Source organism: Symphalangus syndactylus, chromosome 14 (assembly GCF_028878055.3).
Source record: "Symphalangus syndactylus isolate Jambi chromosome 14, NHGRI_mSymSyn1-v2.1_pri, whole genome shotgun sequence".
Classification (NCBI taxonomy): domain Eukaryota; kingdom Metazoa; phylum Chordata; class Mammalia; order Primates; family Hylobatidae; genus Symphalangus; species Symphalangus syndactylus.
Genome location: NC_072436.2, coordinates 9,592,541 through 9,619,677, shown reverse-complemented (window position 1 = coordinate 9,619,677; position 27,137 = coordinate 9,592,541). Strand labels below are relative to the sequence as shown.

At 52.0% G+C, this 27,137-nt stretch overlaps 1 protein-coding gene across 5 annotated transcripts in view; it reads right to left on the bottom strand.

The window, feature by feature from the left end:
- Positions 1–27,137, bottom strand: part of MXRA7 (matrix remodeling associated 7) — a 40,070-nt gene continuing 12,933 nt past the window's right edge. The window contains exons 2-5 of one of the 5 annotated variants that reach the window (XR_008650816.2): positions 15,484–15,547; positions 12,450–12,543; positions 3,778–5,112; positions 1–2,582 (exon numbers count right to left, since the gene is read on the bottom strand). Coding sequence is in view for 4 of the 5 variants with exons in the window: in XM_063617194.1 (XP_063473264.1) it covers positions 4,998–5,112; positions 12,450–12,543; positions 15,484–15,547; positions 15,747–15,995 (522 nt within the window). In the remaining variant the exon portion in view is untranslated. Of the gene's footprint in view, positions 2,583–3,104; positions 5,113–6,949; positions 8,254–11,228; positions 11,310–12,449; positions 12,544–15,483; positions 15,548–15,746; positions 16,034–27,137 lie in introns of those variants that run through there. The other 4 variants (XM_063617194.1, XM_055242205.1, XM_055242204.2 and 1 more) reach the window with 4 other exon arrangements.

Sequence of the window (27,137 nt, the reverse complement as noted above, 5' to 3'; positions counted from 1 at the left end):
TACGTGCAAGGTTTTATTTGTAGTGGCACTGTATGAATTTGCAAGACTGGAAACCATGCAGATGTCCATGAGAGGGGGAGTGGCTGAGTAAACTGGTACATCCGGGCTGGTACTACAGCCCAGCTGACTCTGTGGCGTTAAGAAAAATGAGGAAAACGACAATATTTTCTATGGCGTGATCTGTGTCCAGAGATGATGTATATTGGCTGTTACCGTTAGCAAAAAGAAGCACTGAAACGATTAAACCAAAACTGATAAAATTGATAGCATAAATGGTGGAGAATCTGGTGGAAGCCCTAGAGGGGTTCCACCAAAAGAAAAATAAGGTGACAATAATAATAGTAAAAAGAATCTGTGGCAATAGGAATGTGCCAGGCTTCCTGTTCTGGAACCCAGCACTAGACCCGGAAAGGCATGTTTGGCTGGGTGGGCCTCAAGTTACTTATAACTGGAGGCCATGCTATAGCCTGAGTGAAGGATTTCTGGTACCCTGCCCCTCTCCAAAAAGACGTCTCCTTGGGAACTCTAGAACTGGAATGGTCCATCAGCACTGTGCTTTTGGCAGACAGGGCAGGACTTTGTACCCCACTAGTGACTTGGTTTGGAGGTGGGCTGCCCCCAGAACAGGATGTAATCTTGGGCAAGGCAGCTGCCGTCAGGCTGGGCACAACCTCCCCCTCAAGGCTGTGAGGAGGGAAGAAAGGAAACAACTTCTACCTGCTTTAAAGTAGGAAACCTCCTCATCTGCCACCTCTCCTGCAGTGAGAAGTAGAGACTAGGCGTGGATACTCCCACTTAGGTGTGATTCACAGGCAGCCTCTCGCTGCTGTTCTTCAGCAGCCTGATTCCATGTGGACCATGCTGTTGCCTTCAGAAATCATGGTCTGCCTGGACCTAGCCATGCTTACTGTTGAAGTCTTGTCTTGTGCTCTTCCTTCCAGGCCCAGAGAGCTGCCCAGTAGATCAACTTGGGCTTTGTATCAGGCTCTAAGTACAGGCAGGTCCTTAGGACAAATTAGAATAAAACAATCTCAGAGTGATCTGGTCTTAGTATACTTATTTACATTTTCAAATAAAAAAAAAGGAAAACCAGTAACAAATCAGCCACAGCAGAGAGGGGTACTGGGAGTTGATAGAAAATTTGTCCTCAGTTTTAGGTTACTTGTAAAGCAGCTTAGATTGCATGTTTTCTTCAGGGTCATTGGAAAAGGTGGTTACTGTCAGTCCAGGAAGTGGGGAGCCAGCTAATTGTGTCCAGATGGAGGTACAATGGACACTTTGAGGGAAGGAGGCCCCAAAAAGTCTCTAGCAAGCAGGCTTTGGTAAGCAGAACTGCAGATACTGACGAGTGGCAGTCCACTGCTATTTGTGTCATGTAGGCAGGCCAGCCTGGGGCAGGGTTCTCAGCAGAGTGATGGAGGGAGGGCACGGGAGAGATGCAAAGGCTTTGAGACTGGTTCCCATCGCTGGAAAAGGCTCTGTGCAGCTGAATGTTTTAGGTTCTCTCAAGCCCCACACCCAGCGAGAGTTCCATTGGGATTGGCTTCTGTAGGCCTCTGTGGCTCTAGGTTCTTGGTGGCAGTGACATACATACTGGTGATTCTCTGACATGGCTGCCAGGTAGACAACTTTCTCTCGGTGTTTGCGCTCTTTCTCCCACACTGCTGTTTCTTTCTGCCCTCTTTTGTGCTTTTTAGCTTAGATTTGGTTCATTCACTGAAATGAATCTCTGTGAGCTGATGAGAGCAATCTCAGATGAGGTGGCAGAAATGGTGTCAACAGAGGCCAGCACTTACGGGGAATAGACAGGAGCCACCCAACACCATAGCAAACCAGCAGTGTTTCCATGAAGTGTCCAAGGCCAGGGGTGGGGCCTGGGCAGTGGACACCCACCACCCGAGGAAGAGGAGGAGGCTGAGCACTTCAGACACTGGCTTCCGAGTGCCCACCAAGCCCTGTCCTGGACCTCACAGGAAACTCAAGTGGAACAGGTGTCTCCCTAACACCCATGCTCCCTTTTATCACAGATCCCCAGTGAAATTCAGTTACCTTCTCCTCCAGATGGCCATGTGTTCAGGGGATGCTGGGCCCAGCCCCAGGCTCCAGGGGCCTAGGCCAATCATGCTGGTCCCATCTCCTTGCCCATGATTGGTTGAAACATGGGCACATGCCATATTCTGGCCAATTGGGATCTGAAGGGATGTGGGGCGGGGACATCTGGACCAGTTCCCTTATGCCTAGAGACGCAAGCAAGACATGCCCTTTTATTGCTTCTGGATGAGATACCTGAACTCCTGCAGCCATCTTGCCACCATGAGGAGAACTAGTCTCCAATAAAAGCCCACAGTACGAGGAAGACTGAGCTAAGAGAACTGCAGCTTGAGCCCTGACCATTTTGGGCCTGGAGTTGTTCTAAATTTTGGCTTCTCATGTGAGACAGCCCTGTTCTTGTTTAAGCCAGTTGAGTTGGAGTTTTCTGTCGTTGCAGTCAGAACATCTTAGCTGGTACAAGTATACAAAAATTCCTTCAGTTTACTTTTCCCAATGCCATGAGGATTTTGACTCAAGTACACGAGTCATTCCTGTTTGGTATAATCAGAAAAGAAAGAAGAGGGAGGAGAAAGTGGGCAGTGAAGCCACAGGAGCTTTGCAGTGCAGCCTTGGGAGGGATAAGGGCACCTACAAGTTTGCCCTGCCCACTGATGTGCATTTAGGGGACAGAGAGATTAGCTGACTTAAGGGGTCCCTAAGACCTGAGACAGAACAAATAATTCTTTTTTTTTTTTTTTTTGAGACAAAGAGTCTCACTCTGTCACCCAGGCTAGAGTGCAGTGGCGCGATGGCTCACTGGAACCTCCGCCTTCTGGGTTCAAGCGATTCTCCTGCCTCAGTCTCCTGAGTAGCTGGGATTACAGGTGTGCGCTACCACGCCTGGCTAATTTTTGTATTTTTAGTAGAGACAGGGTTTTGCCATATTGGCCAGGCTGGTCTTGAACTCCTGACCTCAAGTGAACAGAGAATTCTTAAATCATAACATGGTTAAATGCTTTTGACAAAACACATTTAAACAATTTCAAGAAGGAAAAAAGCATTGACCACAAAAAGAAAGAAAAACACTCATATTTGGATCCAACAACAGACACAGAGAGTGAATGGTCGGCAAAGAAACAAAAGGAATCAGAGTGAAACGGAGAGGGGCTCCCGAAAAACCCCTGGCAGGCAAGAGGCGACGGCGGGAAGTGAACCTCATGATGGTGAGCATGAGGCATGGAAATGCCGCTGCTCCACTTTTTTTAAGGTAGTGTGTTGATTCAGCTTTATTTCAGCAAACAAAAAATATTTCTAAGAACTTGCATAGGTTCCGTCTTTAGCATACCCTCCCTAACTCAGTTTGCTCAAGAACTGTGAATTGTCCTGCCAGTGGGGTGATCAGAAATGGGACCTGCATGGTATGAAGGCCCAGTCATCCCCATCGTTGTATGTTCACTCACAAAGACGGAACAATCCCCTCTAGTGTTACGGGCACTGTTCTGTAAGACCACTTTGGCATTTTATTGAATACTCTGGTAAGGTTCTCTTTCCCTGCACACAGGCTTTTCTTCCCTAAAGGCCTTTAACCTGCTGAAAGGTAGGGACTAAGTTGAGTATTTTATTTCTTCTGTCTACAGCGTCCAGCATAGTTCTAATTAAATACAATTAGGGAAGTACTCAAATAAATCTTGCCTAATTATATTTAAGTATCCTGCTTAAGTGAGAGAAATTCTTGGCAGATCTTACCTCTAGTACTATTGTTTAGTGCCAGGATGGAAGGTGAGTCTCTGAATTAGACTTTTTGCTGAAAGAACACTCCCGGCTGGGCATGGTGGCTCATGCCTGTAATCCTAGCACTTTAGGAGGCCGAGGCAGGTGGATCACCTGAAGTCAGGAGTTCGAGACCAGCCTGGCCAACATCATGAAACTCCATCTCTACTAAAAATACAAAAAGTAGCTGGGTATGATGGTGCGTGCCTATAATCCCAGCTGCTACGGAGGCTGAGGCAGGAGAATCACTTGAACCCAGAAGGTGAAGGGCACAGTGACCAGGCGCCAGAGTGAAACTCTGTCTCAAAAAGGAAAAAAAAAAAAAAGAAAAAAACGCTCTCCTCTAGCTGGATGTAGTGGTACACACCTGTAGTCCCAGTTACTCAGGCTGAGGCAGGAGGATTTTGTGGGCCTGGGAGGTCAAGGCTGCAGAGTCATGATGGCACCACTGCACTCCAGCCTGGGTGACAGAGTGAGACCTTGTCTCAAAACAAAAACAAAAACAAAACAAGACAAAACAAAAAAACCAAGAATGCTCCCCTACAGCTTGCTTCCCTACAGTTACAGAAGCTTCCAGAAATCCTCGTAAGGCAAAATAAGAGTGTAGTATGGGCTGGGCACAGTGGCTCACGCCTGTAATCCTAGCACTTTGGGAGGCCAAGGTGGGCGGATCACCTGAGGTCAGGAGTTCGAGACCAGCCTGGCCAACATGGCAAAACCCTGTCTCTACTAAAAATACAAAATTAGCCAGGTGTGATGGTGCATGCCTGCAATCCCACCTACTCGGGAGGCTGAGGCAGGAGAGTCGCTTGAATCTGGGAGGTGGAGGTTGCAGTGCGCCAAGATCACGCTACTGCACTCCAGCCTGGGAGACAGAGTGAGACTCCATCTCAAACAAACAAACAAACAAACAAAAATTTGGATCAGGAGAGGGCCTCAGAGCCCGATAACAGCTGGAACCTCACCAGCAAGCAGAAACCAGAGGGGTCAGGGACTCTGTCCTCCGAATAAAACAATTTTGATTCTTGCAAAGTAATATACACATTGCAAGAACTCGGCAAGTACGTATAGACTGTACGCCTGCATCTATGTTTATAAGGGAAAATTAGGCCTACAGAAGTCTGGAAAGAACAAGGGCATGGGGCAAGGGTGGGGACAGCGTCAGGCATGGCCGCTGTGCATCCCGTGGGTGCAGTCTACATGTCGTAGAGCCGGAGCTGCTCCTGCACGTCGCCGTCGGACATCTCGCCAAACGTCTCCTTGTTGTCTTTCATGAGCTTGAAGATGGCAGCCAGCTGTTCCTTCTGAACTCTGTCGAGAAGAAAGGACAAAGAGGAAGAAAGTGCTCCTAGCCCACTGGGGAGAGACAGAGCCTGTGTGCAGCCGGCGGAGTTGGGACTCTCCTCTCTCCTGTGTGACTGCGGTTGCTTTTCAGAACAAGAAGAAAACAAAAATAAACAAAACCCACTTAGAACATAGGAGCTTGTTGGGTCTGACACACGCAACTTTTGAGGGCTCTGAAAACTGGGATGTGAAATCTCAGGTTTGCCAGGGAGGTTTGGGGACCCCAGCTATCACTTAGGTGCTCTGTGCCTCAGTTTCCCTTTGGGCCTCATTTGATTGTTGACTGCACATCCCACAGTGATGCAATGAGGAAGAAGACAGGCTCCATGAAGTGTCTGGAGGTAGTACTATGAAGAAGTAGGTTAGAAACCGCCTTCGTTGAGAGGAATGAGCCGGAAGTGGAGAAAGAAAAAACATTATCAGCTGGGAAATCGGGGAGCATACAAATGTGTGCAAGACAGTACTTGGCAAAGGAGCGAGGAGGGCAGCCTGTGGGATTTCACTGGCCAGAGAAAGGGGGGTGCCCCTTTTACCAAGGGATGGGTGTGGAGGAAGACTGGCTGAAATGTTTGCTCCGCACGGGTTCTGTGCTGGGAGCAACGTCTTGTTATCTTTATGGGGCTCAGCTACACCATCTGACCAGCACAGGACAACTCCCGCAGCACAAACACCTCAGGTGGGGCGAGGCGGCTGCCGAACCCAGGGAGCCATATGTTTGTTGTTTGCTCCGCTCTGGTGCCCTGTGCTCCTCAGCCCAGCCGGGCACTGCATCCTGCCTGCATCTCACTCTTCTGGTTTCTGCAGTTCCTGCCCCCCACACCACACCACAGGCTCAGTGCCTTCAGAGAACGTAAACCACATTGCAGCGTCAGACCTCTCAGCCCCGCTCTGCAGCTGGGTCGGCTGTAAGCACATTACAGGCTCTGCAACCGTAGGACCTCGGCATAGCCCTGGGCCACTGGCATCCCCCACATTGCCTGGAGGGGTGGCCTCCACATTCGCTCCCATTCTTTTTCTGCCATATTCCTTCTGCTTCACCCTTCCCTCCTCTCCCCAGCCCCGCATCTTCCATCCCGCAAAGTTTTCTGTCTAGAGCAGCATCTAGTAGTTGAAATACTGAAGTCCCACTTCCCAGCCTCCCTTGTCCCCTGGGAAAGCTGTGTCTACAGTCAGTTCCCTTGTCTGGAGAAGCAGCAGCCTATGATGTGTGCTTTGTGCTCTCCTGTAAGAAGAAAGAGGGTCAGGTGCAGTGGCTCACACCTGTAATCCTAGCACTTTAGGAGGCCAAGATGGGAATATCACTTCAGCCCAGGAGTTCGAGACCAGCCTGGGCAACATAGTCAGACCCTGTCTCTATAAAACAATTAGCCAGGCGTGGTGGTGAGCACCTGTAGTCCCAGCTACCTGGGAGGCTGAGATGGGAGGATCACTTAAGCCCACGAGGTCAAGGCCACAGTGAGCTGTGACTGCACCACTGCACTCCAGCTTGGGCAACAGAGGAAGGCCCTGTCTCAAGAAAAGGGAAAAAAAAAAAAGAAAAAGAAGAAAGAGGAATTCCCGTGGACAGAAAGGGTGTGCTGAGCTCTGTGGATGGAAGCACAATCCACACATCCCTGAGTGAACACAGATCATGTCGTGGTTTTGACAGCCATGGCAACTGCAGATTTTTAACAGGGTGGATGTATGGCTTTGTACTCTGCTGCAGAGTAAGAGGCATCAAAATGAAAGAGAGGTCAAACTTCAATGGGTTCAAAAGGGATTTTTTTTTTTTTTAAACAAAGCAAACTGAAAAAACACACAGTAATTGAGATCATCTACTCAAAGTTTATTGGACTGAACAAAGGCTGAATACAGAGATCCAAGCCATCAGGAGTACATGAGGTGTGGTGCCTATAAGCCATGGTCGGAAACTTTCCAGACAAACCTAGATAGCTGTACTAGGAGGGAGTCAACAACCTATTGTATCAATTAGATCCCAGCCTGGACAAGGGCATGACTATTGCTGTTTGGGGACACGTGGCTCTGTGTTGAAGGCAATGACTGTGTGGCTGTTGCCATGTGGCCTGTTCTCCCCTAAGCCCTGAACCAAAGGTTCCAGGCCCAGACGAGAAGGCCACTGGGAATGCATGCCATAGGGGTTGATGCTGGACATTCCCCAGCCTTCCATTAAATGAAAACATTTTCTATAAACTTACTGCTTTAAAAAATGTTTTAACCAACAAACCTAAGAACTGCAAATGAGTTTTAGTATAAATATTGTCAAATATAAAATTCCAAGAAACGAATTTGAGACTGATCTGATGATCTGAAGTTCTAACTAATCTATCAAACTTTCTAAGAAAAGGCATAGTCAAGAAATCTTTTTAAAGCAAACATTATTGCTTCTGCTACAGCAGAGTGCAGATTTGGCCGAGCTGGTAAGAACCTCAGTGAAAAGGTGTCTTAGCAATAAAAGGGCTGAATCCAAGATTCCTCTAGATGAAAAATAAGGGGAATGGTCAAGTAAATTCCTGGTACTGGTTCTTTGCTGCCCTGTAATCAATATGGCATCTCACCCCCGACAACCAAGCCAGCCAGAGAGAGAAGTGGGGTTCCCAGGGAAAGGGGTCGGCTGACCACCCTGACGGAGCTGGTGAGCACAGGTGGGTTCTACCTCATTTGTCTCTCATTCCTCAAAGTCTTTTGTGGTTTGGCTTCAGTGAGGGCAAAAGAGGGGGGACTGAAGTGAAAGTGAACTCTGCTTTTAAAATGTTCATTTTATCTAAGGTGTGCAGGGTGTGTGGATAGCAAGTTTGAGTGGTAAGAAAAATCCCAGTCCAGGGTCTGAGCTCTAACTCTTAAAACTCTTCAGCTTAACAAAGTGACCCACAGAAACAGACATGAACATCTCTACACAGGGCAGGGCCAAAGGTGTTCTCAGGATCCTGCTAGCCAAGGGACAAGTCCTGATTGAGGGTCTAGAGCTCAGCAGATCTGTGGAGGCAGCATGCACCCTGGGAGCCTGCCCAGACTCCTCTCTGGGGTTCCATTTTATCTCTCAAGCTTTTAAGATGCCAAAAGGAAAAGCCTTTAGGAGGACGCTAAGGATAACTTCATTATTCTTCAGTTCTGTAAAGAGAAATGGGGAGAAAAAGATAATTTATTTTACTCATTCCATCCTGCACCATGGGCAAGGAAAGGGGGAAATGGGGACGAGGAAGGAGAATGTTTGGAATTGCAGAAGCTGCGCTAGACTCTGGTTTCTCAAACCACTGCTGATTTGCTTCTCATTGCTTGCGGCAAGACAGTCTGTGCCGCAAAGCTGGCCAGAGCTTGCAGAGCTCCCCTTGATCCCGCACAGAACCTGGCAGCCCACAGACCCTGTTCAGCCTCTGCAGGGTACTTAAGGAAGGAACTCGGGCAGTTGAGTTGCCAAGGGCCTTTCTTATCTTGGGTTGTGTGGTTGTGCTGACAATATTCCTATCCCCCTATGTAATTTCCCATTCCCGCTGGCTGAGTTTTGTCCCCTCGGGGGATACCGGCACCCTAGGATGCATGCTTTCAGATGGAGCCAACGGTGTGCCCACCTTTTATGAACAAAGACACATTGCCAGCCCTGGGACCACTGAGAACCCAGCAGGTCTGATCTTGTCCCTCTGGCGCCCTCTCCTGGTGGTCACAGTCAGCACACATTTCCAGCCTGAGCTGGAAATTCACACTGGCAAGTCTACTGCTTCTCTAGTTTCTTGCACACATCAGGTAGAAGAACCAGAACTACTCCCCACAGCTGTGGTTCCTTGGCTGCCTCCTCCCCTTCCCTGTTTTACCACACTAGCACCTTCCTCTAGAGTCATGTCCATTTCCAGAGGAGTCAAGACAGCCCTGCAGACCTCAAATGGAGGGGTGGGTCCTGATCTATCAGAGCCAGCCTAGTCTATAGCCTGGGTTCATTTTCCCTCTGAGACCACAAGGTGGGAAGAAGTGATGGAGGGGAGCTGACAGCTGCGCCTTTTATTTCTCCTGCCAAGCTGTGAAGCCAGCCAAGCCCTGCCAGCTTCCCTAGCTCTGGGGGAGGAGGAGGAAGCCTCTTGCTCAGGGGAGCTGTCACCAGCCTGCAAGCCCACTGTCCTAAGCCACACTGTGAAACTGGAGGTGGCACTTCCCACAGCAGCTTCAGCGGAACCCAGGGACGCCACCAGAGGCATGAAGTGTGTGAACCTCCGGCCCGAGGGGAGAGCTGAGGAGGTGGGCAGACAGTGGCAAGCAGGATCTTAAGCAGCAGCTGCCTCTGGATTTACAGACCTGACCGCTTTGTGGCCCCAGGTGGAAGGAATTTGATCTGTGAGTAGTTCAAGGATGAGACTGACCACTTCAGCATGTTGGGGAACTAATTTGGGGCCTCCTGCTTCCAGTCCCACTTCCTAATTGTCATGAGAGCCTGTGAACTGAAGCTCCTGGGGAGTGCTGGAACCGGCAACCACTAAAGCTTCAGGTTCTAGATGCGGATCTGTTGGCTGAGCTGGTGAATTTAAAGTTAGGGGACATGCAGCTTTTAGCTGCAACTCGACTGTGGACCCTAAGAGCCGGGAAAGCCATCAGAGGTATGGAGCCTGGGAGGGCAGAACCTGACGGGCGGAGAGAGAGCACCCTGCTAGCTGGCCTATGGTTTTAGTGGTTTGATAATAACAGGCATGTTATTTTTCATACTGATGATTCTTGGGTGGTTCCCTGGACTTGGCTGGGACCAGAACTGTCTCACAGCTGCCAGCGCTCCCCACCCCCACGAGAACCATCGTGCTGAAGATGAAAAGCCAAAGCCAAACTGACCAGCCTCTGCAACCCCAAGCATCACCGTGTGAGGACAGCGTGATGTGGAGCCGCGGGGACCCCACGCAGTGCTGCGAGGGGCGACCACATGCAGGGGGCAGAGGTGTGGGGGAGCAAGCAGATGCCACCGGCATGCCTGGGAGCCACAGGGAGCATGCGGGCTGGGCAGTGATGGGAATGAACATGAACTCCAGTCCTGCCCCAAGAAGTCCTCCGGCCCCTCCTTCTCAATTCAGGGCACAAAGTGGTAACTGCAGCGTGCAGAGGAGTTGAGGAGTCTTCCCTCGTCCCAGGAGCAGCACCTCGGGCACAGTCTCGGTCCCACGGAACAGCCAAGTGTGGGTTGGTGGTCTAGAGACCTCCGAAGATCCAGTGGGGGAAGGATGGGCAGCAGAGGGTCTACTCTCTGAAAATAAGGGGAAGGGATTTTCCCTCCCCACTGCCAAGGTCCCAGCTCTGGACGTGGGTGGCAGTGGCAGTTTCAACCCCAGCCTGAGGCCTGGTCTTTCTTGTTCTAAGAGGCCCTCCAGATCCAGCTACCTGAGCAGCCTCTGTCCCCAGGGACCTTCAAGGGCTGGCAGTTGTGTCCAGCCCCCTCTAGCCTCTGTCCAGAGACTGCAACCTTTTTCTGCAAAGAGCCAGATACCACTTAGATTTGGGGGCCTGTGTGGTCTCTGCTGCAGTGACTCACCTTGGCCACTGTGGCACAAAGGGGTGCACAGACCACAGGAAAATGGGTGAGTGTTGCTGTTCCTGCCACGCTGGGTTGACACAGGCAGGTGGCGGATCAGATGTGGCCCGGCCGTCGTCTGCTAACCCTTGCCCTGATCATAAGAACCTGCCTGTCTCACAGCTTGGGAGCACGGACCGTTCTCAGGGTATCTGCTGTGCACTGTGCAGAAGCTGCCTCACCTTCTCAGGGTGAGACCCAAGGCTGCAGGGTGACGACATCCACATTTCCGAAGCCTGAGGTCCTGGGGTGACAGTTCCCCCAGCCTTGTGAGGGGGCACTAGCACCCCAACCTGCTGGCCCGTTAGGCCCCCTCCAGGAACTCAGGGACTTAACTCCCCTCCAGGAACCTCTGCCCCCAGACGGGGCCTTTTCTGCCAGAGATTCCTCGTGCTTGAGAAGAATGAGAAGGGCTCAGGTGGGAAATGTATTAATCGGTTATGAAGGTGATGGAGGAGGGGAGGTTGAGGCCGCGTCAGTTGTTCGGGGGCACGTTAGCACACAGTAGAAGGGGAGCACCACTAGTCTAAGAAATCAGTGTCCTTACCAAAAGGATTTGCAAGAATATTTGTGGCTCAGGACCTAAGGAACTTGCTACAGGGAAGTGAGGTCAGAGGTCAGCTCAATCCTGAAATATAAATGCAGCAAACCTGGTCATGCCATGAGGCAGCATCCTCAGCACCTGAGGACTCGGGGCTCCTGCCAGGGCTCTTCCCCCTGGCTGTGCTTACACTGCCCGCCCCCCACCCACCCAGGATGAAGAGCTTTCCTGCTGAGGGTCGAGAGCGCTGATGCCAGCGGAGGGGAGACAGGACCTGTCACCGGCAGAGCAGCTCTGAGGTTAGAGGGCTGCCTGGCGGGTGGCCTGGCATGCAGTCATGAGAGGGCAGTTGAGTTCTGATTCCAAAATCATAAACCACCCCTTCTGCTCAGACCCTAGACCGCTGGTTTCTGCTGACAAGTAGGGGGTGATTCCCACGAGCTGCTCTGGGTCGCCAGGCTTGGAAAATGGCACAGCTACCACCTAGACTTCTGCTTTAACCAAAGGACTCCAGGCCACGCTGCAGAAGGGCAGCAGTGTGGGTGAGCACCAGGAGCCTGCTGGGCCTGATGCAAACGACTGTCCCTCTGCTGAGACCTCCCTAGCTGTCTCACTGTGCCCAGCACACCCCTTCCCCGCCCTGCAGGATGGAGTGGAGGGAAAATGTGGCGGGGTGCCCAGTGGTTGTGCAGGGGGTGTCCAGATGGAAAGGGGGAGCCAATTCCAACAACAAGAAGCCATAGCTGCACTGCCCGGAGCTACAAGGCGCGGCTGCAGGCGCCGGCCTGGGAGGCCGCTGAATGATGGGCACCAAGAATCCGCTGTGTCCCGAAGGAGAAATGGAGAAATCAGCTCTGTTGGGGACTCCGTGTGTGAGTGACAGCCAGGTCCGCTCCAGGCTCTTTCCTGGCATCTCATTTCTTTAGATGGGGGCAGTGGGGTGTGCAGCGGGTGGGGGGTGCAGTAAATGGGCTCTGTATCCCCCATCACCAGTGGCCTCCTCCTGGTCAGTGCCAGGGAGGGGGTGCCAGGGGTGCGCGAGCCTGGCTGACCAGGGCGGGAAAGAACTCCTAAACTGGGGAGGTGGGGCGGTGGTTGGGCAGAGCGCATAGAAGCCCCACCTCCTTTCTGGGCCCTTCTGCCAAGGGACAGGAACATGAAGGGGCTCAGAGGGGCACCCCCCTCCCCCAAGAGCCCGCCAGGCGCCAGCGAAGGGGCTGAACCTACCTCTGCTCCTCCTGCAGCTCGTCTTTGGTCATCATCTTTTTGTACTGGTTTCCCCTCAGCTTCCCGGGGCTGTATTTGAAGGAGAAGCCTTCTCCTGTGGAGAGGGGACCCAGTAAGTGCCAGGAGTGCTGTAGAGGCTGGTCCCCACAAACCCCGGCCCCCTTTCCCTAGGTTTAAAAAGAAACACCTCAGGCAGAAGCCACATCTGGCTGTCCGAGACATCTCACCCCAGCGCCTGTACCCCCTCTCGTTCCATAGATTTCCCTTAAATCCTACAACGAGACACCCAGAGAGAAAGCAGTCCCACTCCTAGTCCACGGCTGCCTCCAGATGCCACATCCCTCCCGACATCTGCAGTGCTCTGCCTTGCCCTGGCCCTGCCCAGCGGGTCCTCTTGGCTACTGAGCTCAGAAGCGACAGCTCCAGCAAGCAGAGCACAGCTCATCTCGGGACACACACCGCACCTGCCTGGGCTTGGGGAGGCTTGTGTCATCCCCCCGCCCCCTGCGGCTATTGGAAATCTGAAAACACGCATCCAGGCAGCCCACAGTGGCCAGGCCAGGGATGCGGGATTTGCCACGGCGGGTTTGACGTGTGTACTGCTGAAGAGGCAGAGCCCGATTTGCCAGTCCCCGAGGGCAGACCCCCATCGCTGCCTGCAAAAAACGGACAGATCTCGAGGCCTGAAGAGGGCACATGGACAGGTAGGTGGTGGGCACAGAGGAAGCCAGGACCTGTGGCCTGGAGTGGACACAGGCTCCGGATATATGAGCCACGGTGAGGAGAGAAAAGCTGAGCTTCCAGAGGGAAAAGCCCCATGGGGGAGCAACCTCTTGGTTCCTGAATCCAGCAGGTATTGGGCAGAGCTGGCTGAATCTTATCGACCTCCACTAACTAAAGGAGCCAGTGAGGGAGGCGTAGAGAGATCCTCAGCTGCTATTTTGGAAGTGCTGCCCTCTCTGTCCCTCCATATCCTGTCCAGCAGCCCGAAAAGCCAGGCCCCTCCCCTCTAGCTTGCAGCCCTCATGCTACCAGATAGGCTGATGCGGACCTATGGGGAGGCGGGGGGCTCTCAGGGTGAAAGGAAGAAGGTTCTAGATGCGAATTCAGAACTTAAACATCTGGTTGGGTGTGGTGGGTCATGCCTGTAATCCCAGCACCTTGGGAGGCCAAGGCAGGTGGATCACTTGAGGCCAGGGGTTTGAGACCAGCCTGGGCAACATGGTGAAACCCCGTCTCTACTAAAAATACAAAAATTAGCCAGGCGTGGTGGCGTATGCCTGTAATCCCAGCTACTCAGGAGGCTGAGGCAGGAGAATCGCTTGAACCCGGGAGGCGGAGGTTGCAGTGAGCCGAGATCGTGCCACTGCACTCCAGCCTGGGCAGTAGAGTGAGACTCCAGTATCCTCCCACCCCCCAAAAAAAGAAAACATACAAAATCCTGCCTGCTTGGTCCCAGTCTTAGGTTTCAATTTATGGGGCAAGTCTGATTAGTTTTGTTTTCTGAGCCAGATAGAACAAACGACTTGAAAAGGATTTCGCTCAATCACATGCAGTGCACCAGGCAGCGCATCCAATTTTGCTAGGCCAGGAATCAATGTGACAGCCTCTGAGGGACGGGGGAGGTTTCTTCCTCCAGTCTCCTGTGAATTCACCGAGTCGCTCAGGGAAGTCATTTTAGCGACACTGATCAATTAGCCTCTGAGGCTGCTTCGTACTGCAGAGGGGCTGGGGGTGCTCACACATTCTTCCAACAGCCGGAGCCATACACCTTTCCCTGCCTTGCTAGAGATGGCAGGAGGCTAAGACGGCAGGAGGTGCTGGGGGTGGGGCATGCTCAGGATCAGCGGCGCAGATAAGGGGGGAGGCTGGTGACAGCGCTGGGGGGCTGTGCCCTCTGGCAGCTATGCCAAGGAGAGGCGTCTTCGAGCCTCTCTCCTTGTCCTTGCCAAGGGGCCTCCCTCCCGTGTCCCCAAGTCACTAACAGGATCCCTGCATCCCTTCAGCTGTCTCAGGCCACATGGCAGGGACAGATGCCAGGGCCATGGCTGCAGTGAGTCCCCAGTCCCCAGTCCCCAAAAGCAGGGAGCAAGGGTGCTTCCTGGTAAGGGATTAATGTCCCCACCTGCAGCCCACCGCCTGCACCCAAGCTTCAGTCTCCCCTCCTGCTCCAGGCTGTGCTGATGGAAAGCAAGGCACTGCCTCAGGGGAAGCTCTGCCTCCCAGCCCGGCCTGCCCACAGGAGCTGGTTCCTACATTCCTGAAACCTTCTCTTTCCACTGCTCCTGCCAGCGGCCGACTTAAGATCACAAAAACAGTCTTGCTTTTTTAGAATTATGAAATATTTCAAACATACGAAACTGCAGAAAGCATTAATCCTCCCTGTGCTTGCCATTCAGAGCCAACAAACGCTGACATCTTGTATGTCTGTCTTCGCTTTCTTTTTTAGAGAAATAAGCGGACGGACCCAGCAGAAGCCACTCCACATTTTGTTCTGCCTCTGTCTGTCCTGGCCGGTCAGATCTGGCAGATCTGTTCTCGGCCACTCCCTTTCTCCTCTCAGTCTCATGGCTGGGGCCTGTGGCCAGTCAGCCAGAGCCGCTTAGAAAGCAGGCGTGTCCCCTCTCGGGGCCTTCGTTGTAAAGGAGGCACGGGGGAGGCCGTGTGAGTGGTTTTCATCTCAGTAAAATAGGTCAGAGATGTTTGGAGAGAATCGTGAAATGTACAGCGTGGTCACAAGAGGGGAGTTAGGAGGCAGCACGGGACAGAGCCGGGCAGGGCGTGTAGTGTGTTCCTAAGAGGGGCCCCGGGATGGGAAAGCCAAGCCCCAAAGTGCAAGGGGGGTGAGGGAGGGCTACAGGCAGGCCAGGGCAGGACATCCATGGCGCCAGACTCCACCTCTCAGTGCCCCACTCAGGCCACTGTCCCACCCTATCCCTCCCCTCAGCACTCGAACCCCAGCTCCTGGGATCCCCAGCCGGACACAGGCCACCCCCGACACAGGCCCCCTCATGAGTGCAGAGGTCTCACTCACCGTCCTCCTCCTCAGGCCCTTCCGACGATGGCCCCTTCTCACCATCCAAGCCCTGCTCCTCTTCCTGCAAGACAAGGACAGCGTCAGTGCCCTTGGCGCAGACTGGGTGATGGGAAGTGGTGGCGGGCAGAAGGTAGGGGAGACAGAGGAGGGCCTCGAAGGTCCAGCCTGTCCATGCCCTGCGGCAGCGCCTGCCCTGTGGTCATGGTCAACCAGCAGGTGGGGGTTGCGTACAAACGATGGGCCAAAGTGACTCGGCTCACAAATGCTGAGCTGAGGCGTGTGCTTGACTGTGCACCCCAAGCCCTCGGCCTTGGCCTTTCCCAGGTGGGTGCCTGTTGAGGCATCTGTGTGCCGTTTGGAGAAGTGGGCCCAGGACTCCCACTGCGTCGCTGCAGCGAGTAGACAAAGGGTGCAAGAGGAAAGCTGGCTGGGGTGTCTGTCTGGGACCAGGGCCAGGCAGCATGGCCATCGCAGCCTCTGGCTTTGCTTCCTTCTGTGTTGTTTTCCATCTCCAACTCTCAGTGTCCATGTTCCCAAAACTGGAGCCCCACCTCTTCAGCCAGTTCTCTCCCACACAGAGACACAATAAACAGATGATCAGAGGAATGGCCCGGGATGGCCTTGGTGGAAGGAAGAAGTGACTTCAGCTTGCAGGAATGTCAGAGGATGAGAGCGACGTGCCGTGCCCATGGGCTCTGTGGGATTGAAGGTCGTGGGGAGGGGACATGGGGCCCCAGGAACTTCAACTTGGAAGCCCAGTGGATAGATGTGGAAATTAATGAATGAGCAGCCCCAGCTGATCCCACGGAGCCCAGCCAGCATCGGCCGCCCACAGGGAGGCTCCTTAACAAAACATTGAGCTGTGCTGGGAGGCGAAGTTTTTACAAGCCCCATGGCGGGTCGGAAGTGGCAAACCCAGAGGGGCCTTGAGCTCCTCTGAGTGACTTTTTGTTTGTTTGGTTTTTGTTTTTTCTGAGTTTTTTTTTTGAGACAGAGTTTTGGCTCTTGTTGCCCAGGCTGGAGTTCAGTGGCGCGATCTCGGCTCACTGCAACCTCTGCCTCCTGGGTTTAAGCGATTCTCCTGCCTCAGCCTCCCAAGTAGCTGGGATTATGGGCACCCGCCACCCAAGCCCAGCTAATTTTTTTGTATTTTTAGTAGAGATGGCATGTCACCATGTTGGCCAGGCTGGTCTCGAACCCCTGACCTCAGGTGATCCGCCTGCCTCGGCCTCCCAAAGTGTTGGGATTACAGGAGTGAGCCACTGTGCCCGGCCTGAGAGACTTTCTTGACTACACAAAATGCCGCCTGGGGGCAGCTGCGCAGGCAACACAACCTCTTCCCTGTTGAGCAGTTTGTACACAGAGACTCGGTGCTATCTATGGTGAAGTGGTGCTTGGATGTCCTGATATTTCCCAAATTTTGCACAGCAAAGTATCTTTGTGGCTGAGGTTGGGGTAGGCAGGCCTCTTCAGGGGGCAGGAAGAGGAGCCACTCCATTTGACACAGCAAACCCCCTTCTAGGCATCTGCTCCAGACTGGAGAAATGTTCATCAGGATTTTTTTTTTTTTTTTTTTTTTTTTTTTGAGACGGAGTCTCGCTGTGTCACCCAGGCACCCAGGCTGGAGTGCAGTGGCGCGATCTCAGCTCACTGCAAGCTCTGCCTCCCGGAGTCACGCCATTCTCCTGCCTCAGCCTCTCCGAGTAGCTGGGACTACAGGCGCCCGCCACCACGCCCGGCTAATTTTTTTGTATTTTTAGTAGAGACGGGGTTTCACCGTGGTCTCGATCTCCTGACCTCGTGATCCGCCCGCCTGGGCCTCCCAAAGTGCTGGGATTACAAGCGTGAGCCACGGCGCCCGGCCAGGATTTTTATATAATGACTCTGACTGCATGCAGTTGAAAAGACAGAACTGGGGACTGGGCGCAGTGGCTCACGCCTGTAATCCCAGAATTTTGGGAGGCCGAGGTGGGTGGATCACCTGAGGTTGGGAGTTCGAGACCAGCCTGGCCAACATGGCAAAACCCCGTCTCTACTACAAATACAAAAAAAAATTAGCCGAGTGTTGTGGCAGGTGCCTTTAATCCCAGCTACTCAGGAGGTTGAGGCAGGAGAATCGCTTGAACCCGGGACGCGGAGGTTGCAGTGAGCCGAGATTGCGCCACTGCACTCCAGCCTAGTGACACAGCAAGATTCCATCTTAAAAAAAGAAAAAAGAAAAAAAAAAAGGGAGGCGTTTATAGCTGCTGATGTGAAAAGTGCATCAAGATAAATCGAGGGAAAAATGCAAGCAGCAGCCCCACGTGAGCAGCGCGGTCATCTTGCTGTAAGTGGCAAAGTGGAAGTGCATGCTTGTGCTCGAAAATGCAGAGAAAAGGTTTGTTTTTTGGAAGGGCCCACGAGAAACTGTCAGTGGTGGCTACCTCTCGGGAGAGGAGACGGGGGGGCAGCTTTTCCTTTCCATCTTATACACTTCAGTATAATTTGGACTTTCCATTAATATGCATGAATGACTGAATATATTTTTTAAATGCTAATGGTGTCTTTGGACAGTCAGATCCAAAGACCCCATTTTTTCTTTATTTTCTTATATATTCTAAAAAAGAGGAAAAAAAGAAAAAGTAAGAGGCCAGGTGTGGTGGCTCATGCCTGCAATCTCAGCACTTTGGGAGGCTGAGGTGGGAGGGGTGCTTGAGCCCAGAAGTTCAAGACCAGCCTGGCAACATAGTGCACACCTCGCCTCTACTGAAAATTTAAAAATTGGCCGTGCATGGTGGCACGCACCTGTGATCCCACCTACTTAGAAGGCTGAGGCAGAGGGATCACTACTTGGAAAAAAAAAAGTAGAAAGAATGTAACATCCTAAAAATATATATATTTGGTTTCTGCTCCCAGTTCTTGACACAGTTTTTATTTTGTTTGTTTGTTTTTTGAGACAGGGTCTTGCTCTGTTGCCCAGACTGGAGTGCAGTGGTGCAATCACAGCTCACTGCAGTCTTGACCTCCAGGGCTCAAGCAGTCCTCCTGCCTCAGCCTCTGGAGTAGCTGGGATCACAGGTGCATGCTACCATGCCCAGCCCTGACACTGAGCTCCTAAATCCCTTGAATTTGCTAAGTTACAGGGGTGCTAACAGCATGTTTTGTTCTAACATTTGGTTTTGATCCCAGTCGCTGGCACAGAGCTCCTAAACCTGTTGGAATTTCCCCGGTGATAGGAGTGTCTTTTGTTCTAAGGAGGTGACTCCTGGGTGGGCTGATCACCGGAGAGATCAAGCTGCAATGAGAAGCTTGGAACTTTCAGCCCCACCACCCCCCAGCTTCCTCCAGAGACTGGAGGGAGCTGGAGATTGAGTTAAGAATCGATGACGCCTATGTGATGAGGCCTCTATCAACATCCCTATAGGGTTTGGAGAGCTTCCAGGCTGCTGAATGCACTCCCGTGTGTGGGGGGTAGCGTACCCCAGCTCCATGGGGACAGAAGCTCCTGCATTCAGGACCATACTGGACCTCACTCTACTTAGGTACCTCCATCTGGCTGTTCATCTGTAGCCTTTATCACTTCCTTTCTAATAAACCAGTTAACATAAGTGCTTCCCTGAGCTCTGTAAGACGCCATAGCAAATTACTCAACTTGAGGAGGGGTTCACGGAACCCCTGATTTGTAGCCAAGTAGGACCAAAGTGTGGGGAACGAGGGGACCTGATACTTGTGATTGGCCCCTGAAGTGCGGGGCAGTCTTTGGGACTCGGCCCTAACCTGTGGGGTCTGCACTGATTCCAGGCAGTTAGTGTCAGAGTTGAACGGGAGGACACCCACTTGGTGTCTGGGTGGCTGGAGAATGCGCTGGTTGTAGGGGTGGGGCTGGCTGCATGTTTGGTATCAGAAGTGAAGGGTTCTGTGGAGTGTTGTGTGCAGGGACAGAAAAACAGTTGGTTTTTCTCATGGTTGATGTCTCTCTTTAATGACAGGCAAACAGCCACTGACCTATTCAGGGCAGGGCCCCGGAACTAAGCCCAGTATCACGAACAGACAGGAGGCCAGTTCTCCTCTTATGTGCAAAGGACACAAAGATTAAATGAAAACAACAGCAACAATAAGCACAGTCCCTGCCTTATGGAGCTCGTGGTCCAGTAGGAAAGACAAACAAATAATTGCAATCCAGGGCGAGGAGTCCATGAGCCGGGGCAGATCCATATCCCCAAAGGACCCGTATCAGCTGACGTGTCCAAGCCCTCCTGAGCAGAGAGAGGCTGGCACACATTTAGATTTTGGGCCAGGCACAGTGGCTCACACCTGTAATCACAGTACTTTGGGAGGCCGAGGCAGGAGGGTCGCTTGAGTCCAAGAGGTTGAGGCTGCAGTAAGCCATGGGGGTGCCACTGCACTCCAGCCTGGGCAAGAGTGAGACCCCGTCACACACACACACACACAAAATTGTACTTGACTTTGGAAGTCTGATTTTTGTTTCTTTTCTTTTTTTTTTTTGAGACAGAATTTTGCTCTTGTTGCCCAGGTTGGAGTGCAATGGTGCGATCTTGGCTCACTGCAGCCTCCACCTCCCGAGTTCAAGCGACTCTCCTGCCTCAGCCTCCTGAGTAGCTGGGACTACAGGCATGTGCCCCCATACCTGGCTAATTTTGTATTTTTAGTAGAGATGGGGTTTCTCCATGTTGGTCAGGCTGGTCTCGAACTCCCAACCTCAGGTGATCCGCCCGTCTCGGCCTCCCAAACTGCTGGGATTACAGGTGTAGGCCACTGCGCCTGGCCTGGAAGTCTGATTTTTAAAAAGCTGTGGTCGTGACCCATTGATGGGTCAGGAAAGCAAATGAGAAGGCCTTACTAGTATTGTTAAAAAAAAAAAAAAAAATGGGTGACCAAAGTCTTGGTGAAGTTTGAAGCTTTAATAACTTCGGAAGTATAGATACTACAAATGTACCAAAAAATGACATTTGAAAGGTTATTTACATTTAAAATACCTTGATGTCTCTTACTTAGATTCTTACAATACCCCCCCTAGTGCTATACATGGCTCTAGTTGTTTTCAAACTTCAAAAAGCCTTTTATCGACTGTTGGTCAGCAACGGGAAAAGACTGCACTGTGATTCCAGCTTCACCGTGTTCCAAAGAACTGGATTTTGTGCACATGTGACCTTAAGGGAGGTCAATCAGGCCACTGACCTCAAGGGAGGTCAATTCAGCCCAGGAAAGGGCTCCTTTGCCTGCCTGTCCATCCAGACACGGCACATGCAGAGAATTAAAATGAAAAATCTAGCACTTGACTGTCAGGAAACTAAGTGGAAAAGAAATTTAAATAAGTAAATATTCAACTGATGTTTTGTAGGTTTGTACATTTAAACATCTGAAGTTATTAAAACTGCACTAAGACTCTGGGGACACCCCTGTATCCCAGAATGAAATAAAAGGCAAGGCTGGGCGAGATGGCTCATGCCTGTAATCCCAGCACTTCAGGAGGCCGGGGCAGGTGGATCACGAGGTCAGGAGTTCAAGACCAGCCTGGCCAACATGGGGAAATCCCGTCTCTACTAAAAATACAAAAATTAGTTGGGCGTGGTGGTGCACGACTGCTTCAGCTACTTGGGAGGCTGAGGCAGGAGAATCATTGGAACCTGGGAGGCGGAAGTTGCAGTGAGCTGAGATCATGCCACTGCACTCCAGCCTGGGCAACAGACCAAGACTCTGTCTCAACAAAAACAAAAACAAAAACAAAAAGAAATTAAAGACAAACAGTGTTTTGTGTGTGGTAGAGTTAGATACTGGTTTATAAAACTGGGGCCAGGCGAGGTGGCTCACGCCTGTAATCCCAGCACTTTGGGAGGCTGAGGCAAGTGGATTGCTTGAGCCCAGGAGTTTGAGACTGCCCTGGGCAACATGTCAAACCTCAATTCTACAAAAAAATTACAAAAATTAGCTGGGCATGGTGGGATGTGCCTGTAGTCCCAGCTGAGGCTGAGGTGGGAGGATCACTTGAGCCCAGGAGGTCAAGGCTGCAGTGAGCCCAGATCACACCACTGCCCTCCAGCCTAGGTGAAAGAATGAAAGCCTGTCGCAAACAAACAAAGGAAAACAAAACAACAACACAACAAAAAACTTCTGGTGTACTTGTGTGACTTTATATACAGGATGTAATTTAAAATTTCTTTCTTATTGTGACACCTAACAAAAAAAAGTTTGAAAACACTGCTGAATTGGCCATTTATTTTGTTTTTTGTCTGTGCAGAAATCCCCTGTTCTTTCGGAAGTTGTCCCTTGAATCCCGTGGCCCCAGTTGGGGCAGTCAAACCCTCCCCCTTCCATCTACTTATCTGGATGGGCGGGGGCATAGGCACAGGAGCCCAATTTCTGCCTGGGGGACAAGGACCCTCTGGGACCAGAGCAGTGAGCTGCCTAGAGTGGGCCCGGGGGGAGAGGCTCGTTGGAGAGCCCCCTCCCCTACTGTGTGCTTGTCCTGAGGCCATTCCACCCTGCCTTTCCCTGCCTGAGAGCCGCTCCATTCCAACTCCCACAGTCTCTGGACCACTGTGTCCTCCATCCACTGACACCTCTCCTGTCCACCACTCACCACATGCAGACTTTGCAGGCCAAGAACATCTCAAATTTGCCTGCATCAAATCTCAGCTCCGCCGAAGTCAAGGGTTGGATAGCCATGGAACGTTTTTTTGGAGTGGTTATCAAACTGCACCCCATGGAGGCATCCCAGGGCCTCACACCTGGGCTTCTACTGGAAATAACATCCTCACTTTTATCTGGGTAACTTGTTAGGCTTTTAAAGAATATGCTAATAATAATTGAATGAATTCCAATTATTATTATTGTTATTATTGAGACAGGGTCTTTACTGTCATCCAGGCTGCGGTAGAGTGATGCGATCTCGGCTCACTGCATCCTTGACCTTCTAGGCTCCATTAATCCTCCTACCACAGCTTCCCTAGTACCTGGGACTACAGACATAGGCCACGAGGCTTGGCTAATTTGTGTATTTTTGGCATAGATGAGGTTTTGCCATGTTGCCCAGGCTGGGCTTGAACTCCTGGGCCCAAGGGATCTGCCTGCCTCAGCCTCCCAGCTCCTGGCTGTGGTGTTTTTACTTTTTTAAAAAATAATGGGGGCCGGGTGCGGTGGCTCATGCCTGTAATCCCAGCACTTTGGGAGGCTGAAGTGGGTGTTTCACCTGAGGTCAGGAGTTCGAGACCAGCCTGGCCAACATAGTGAAACCCTGGGTCTACTAAAAAATACAAAAAATTAGCTGGGCGTGGTGGCAGACGCCTGTAATACCAGCTACTTGGGAGGCTGAGTCAGGAGAATCGCTTGAACCTGGGAGGTGGGGGTTGCAGTGAGCCAAGATCACGCTCCAGCCTGGGCAACAAGAGCAAAACTCTGTCTCAAAAACAAAACAAAACAAAAAAACCCACCAGCGTTGATTGCATTTTGCCCTGATTTTATAAAAGTGTGGACACAACAGAAAAGTGAAAGTGCTGACTCCAGTAGCAAGAAGTGCCGGTTTCAGACACAGTGCAATTGAGACAAAGACACAAACCCTTCTCTACAAGGGGTGGCTCTTTAGCTTCAGGTGTGTGTGTGTGTGCGCAACGGGATGGGAAGGGATAAAGCACAACCTTGTGTGAGATACCAGAGCTCCATCGTCTAAGGCTGTGCCCAACACAGAGCTGGCACTAAGGATTTTACCTTCGTGCTGCCCTCATAGCACGCCCATCATCTTTCCTTCCGCTTTGGCACATTCAAATTTGCAGCTATGTTTTCAGGAATGTGCACGGTGAGGGCCTGGAGGAAAAGGGAGCTCAGCTCAGCTGTGTCTGCAGGGAGCAGGGAAGGCCTTAGAGTGGATGAGAAAGCCACGTTGCGTCCGAGATGGGCTTGCCAGGCAGATGCAGAGAGACGGGCATCTGGGCAGAGTGTACAGCCCATGTAAAGGCATGGAGGCACGGAACACCTCGGCTCTTCCAGTGGCTCCACAGACTTGGGTATGATTGCAGGATGGGTGTGACATGGTCAGAAATAGTGCACAGAGGCTGGGTGTGGTGGCTCATGCCTGTAATCCCAGCACTTTGGGAGGCTAAGCCAGGTGGATCATTTGAGGCCAGGAGTTCGAGACCAGCTTGGCCAACATGGTGAGACCCCCCTCTCTACTAAAAAAAATACAAAAATTAGCTGAGTGTGGTGGCGGGTGCCTGTAATCCCAGCTACTTGGCAGGCTGAGGCAGGAGAATCTCTTGAATCTGGGAGGCGGAGGTTGCAGTAAGGCGAGATCGCACCACTGCACTCCAGCCTGTGTGACAGAGCGTGACTCTGTCTCAAAAAGAAAAAAAGAAAGAAACAGCGTGCAGAAATGCAGGGTCTGCAACCACAGAGACCGTATACCGGACACTAAAGCATTTGGTTTCATTCCTCGGGAAGTGAGAAGCCACCTGAAGCTTTCAAACAGGGACAAACAAGGCTGGGCGCGGTGGCTCACACCTGTAATGCCAGTACTTTGGGAGGCCGAGGTGGGAGGGTCGCTTGAGGCTAGGAGTTCGAGACCAACCTGGGCAATGAAGTGAGACCCCCATCTCTACAAAAAATTAACAAATTAGCCAGGGGTGGTGGCATGTGCTGGTAGCCCCAGGTACTTGGGAGGTTGAGGTGGGAGGATCGCTTGAGTCCAGGAGTTTGAGGCTGCAGTGACCTATGGTGGTGTTACTGCACTCCAACTGAGTGACAGTGGGAGATCCTGCCTCTAAAAAAATACATAAAAATAAAAAATAAACAGGTATCAATACAAATTTTTTAAACGAAAAAAAATAAACAGGGACACACAGAGTGAGAGCTGCACTTGGGAGGCTGAGGTGGGAGGATCGCAATAGGGGCAAGAGAAGAGGCAGGAGGAACTATGAGAAGAGGGTACAGAGCTCAGGGGAGAGATGGTAAAGGCCCAAACTGCGATGCTAAAGGCATCTGGCCGTCAGCTCAGCGTTGAATGAATCCGTGAAGGTGCGGCCAGCCAAAGGCAATCTCTCCAGGGTCTCATGGTCTGAGTCCTCCCTACCATCAGGCAGCTGTGCCACGCTGGGCGTGACCAGGATCATTTCCTGGAGGCAGCACGAACCCAACAGAGTACGCAGCTGATTCTTCCTGGGGTCTTAAAGGAAACGGAACAGAGCAGCTGCTAGAGCGCTGACTCAAACCTCACCCAAGGCCATCATCACTGCGGGGTTCCTGTCCATGCCCTTGGTCCCAGGAGTGTTCAGGCTACTCGGCTCTTGGGCTGAACCGTGTTCCATGCCCCAATTCATATGCTGAAGCCTTAGCCCCAACTACCTCTCATCCTGACTCTATTTGGAAACAGGGCCTTTAAAGAGGTGATTAAGTTAAAATGAGGCCATTAGGGTGGGCCCTAACCCAAAGACTGCCGTCCTTATAAGAGGAAACTCGGACACACACAGAGACATGAGGGTTGTGAGTGCACAGAGGAAAGACCATGTGAGGAGGCGGAGAAGGCGGGCAACTGCAAGCCAGGGAGACAGGGCTTAGGAGGACCCGAACCTGCGGACACCTTGAACTTGGCCCTCCAGTCTGCAGACCTCTGGGAAAAGAAATGTCTGTTGCTGAAGGTGCCCAGTCTGTGGCATTTCCTTATAGCAGCCCTGGCAAATGAATACATCATGTTTCTGATGAAAGTCAATCCATTTCACGGAAATAGAGAATTGAGACAGGCAGCTGGCGTCACCCTGGCTGGTCCCCAGGGCAGGCTGGGCTGAGCCCAAGCTCCATCACTTCACCGATCAGAGTCTCAGCATTTTATGACTGAAGAGAGATCACGTTTTAATGTCATGTTCTGGGATAATTTTCTAATTCAGCTTTTCCCTCCAATGGAGGAGGTGGAGGAGGGAGGGGGAAGGCAAAGGGGACGTGCCTCCTGACAGCCTCCCCAGTGCTGGGAGCCTAGGACCAGGGTGCCCCGGAGGCCAAGGTGAGGGGCCTGGCCAGGCTGCAGTAGCCGGGAGAGACAGTGAACCAAGCTCACGCCCTGCAGGCTGCATATGCTGCCATTTATGGCTGCCCTGGCTGATTCAAGCTAATTCAAGCGTGATGCAAAGTGCTGAAGTCGGGAGAGGGAGAGGGGGGAGGTGGGAGGGGAGAGAAGAGAGGGACAGATAAGAGGGGGGAGGGGAGAGAGAGAGAGAGAACACTAACAGAGGGACAGAGGAAGAGAGAGTGATAGATTTCTGCCTGTTTGTCTGCTGCCCAAGGCGATGGTTTTGCTGTGGGGCAGTGCAAAGGTCTGTTGTGGCCCTGTGGCCATCAGAGCTGCCGCCTGCTGTGACTGCACCAATCCCACTGGCTAATCCGGAATGACTTTAGAGGACAGCAGCTCCAGAAGGCAGGCCATTCCTAACTCCCAAGGGGACACCTGTCCCTCCCCTGCCTGCAGCAGGCAAGGATGGAAATAACAGGAAGGCAACAAGGGGCCTGCCCAGGCCCCCCAAACCCAGAATGGGCCAGGCCTAGGGCTGCCTCCACGGTGCCTGACAACGCTCTCACTCCTTCCAGAAGGACTCCATTAGCCAATCAGCTACTCATCTTTTGCAATGCGGGTGGGCGAAGCATCAGCTGCGGGGCGAGCAGCAAAGCCCAGCTGGTGCCAGCTCTGGGGGCTTGGTGGTGGGCAGGGAGGGCAGGCTGGGGCAAGGGTCACCTCTGTTCCTCCATACCCAGCAAAACAACTCAGCCATCTCCCCCTCCAAACTATAGCTCCAGGCTGGGGACACGCAGGCTCCACTCTCTAAATCCGTATTTGCAACTGGATGAGGCATGTCCCAGGAAGTTCTATCCAGAACCTAGTAACCCAAGTCTCAAACTGTCCCCCTGTCACTTGTCCAGTTTTTCTTGGCAGTCACAGCATCTCTGACACCTTAACATGGCCTGGGAATGTTGATTCCAACCTGACGACTTCCTTCCTTCCTTTTTTTTTTTTTTTTTTTTTGGGATAGAGTCTTGCTCTGTTGCCCAGGCTGGGATGCAATGGTGCAATCTCTGCTCACTGCAACCTCTGCCTCCTGGGTTCAAGAGATTCTTCTGCCTCAGCCTCCCGAGTAGCTGGAATGACAGGTGCACGCCAGCATCCCTGGCTAATTTTTGTATTTTTAGTAGTGACAGGGTTTCGCCATGTTGGCCAGGCTGGTCTTGAACTCCTGACCTCAAGTGATCCGCCTGCCTCGGCCTCCCAAAGTGCTGGGATTACAGGCGTGAGTCACTGCGCCCGGCCCTGACTTCCTTTCTATTCTGAATTCTAGAGTCTCCCCTTCACTCCAACAGGCTTCTGGCTTCACCCCTTTATTCTCTGTTCTCCTGCTACAACCATTCAATGCCTTCAGGTGGCACCTACATCTGCTCTCCTCCAATTCATCTTTTTTGGGGAGACAGACTCATTCTGTAGCCCAGGCTGGAATGCAGTGGTACAGTCATGGCTCACTGCAGTCTCAACCTCCCTGGGCTTAAGCAATCCTCCCCCCTCAGCCTCCTAAGTAGCTGGGATCACAGGCGTGTGCCACAATACCCAGCTAGTTTTCTTATTTTTTGCAGAGACTGGGTCTCACTATGTTGCTCAGGGTGGTCTCAAACTCCTGGGGTCAAGC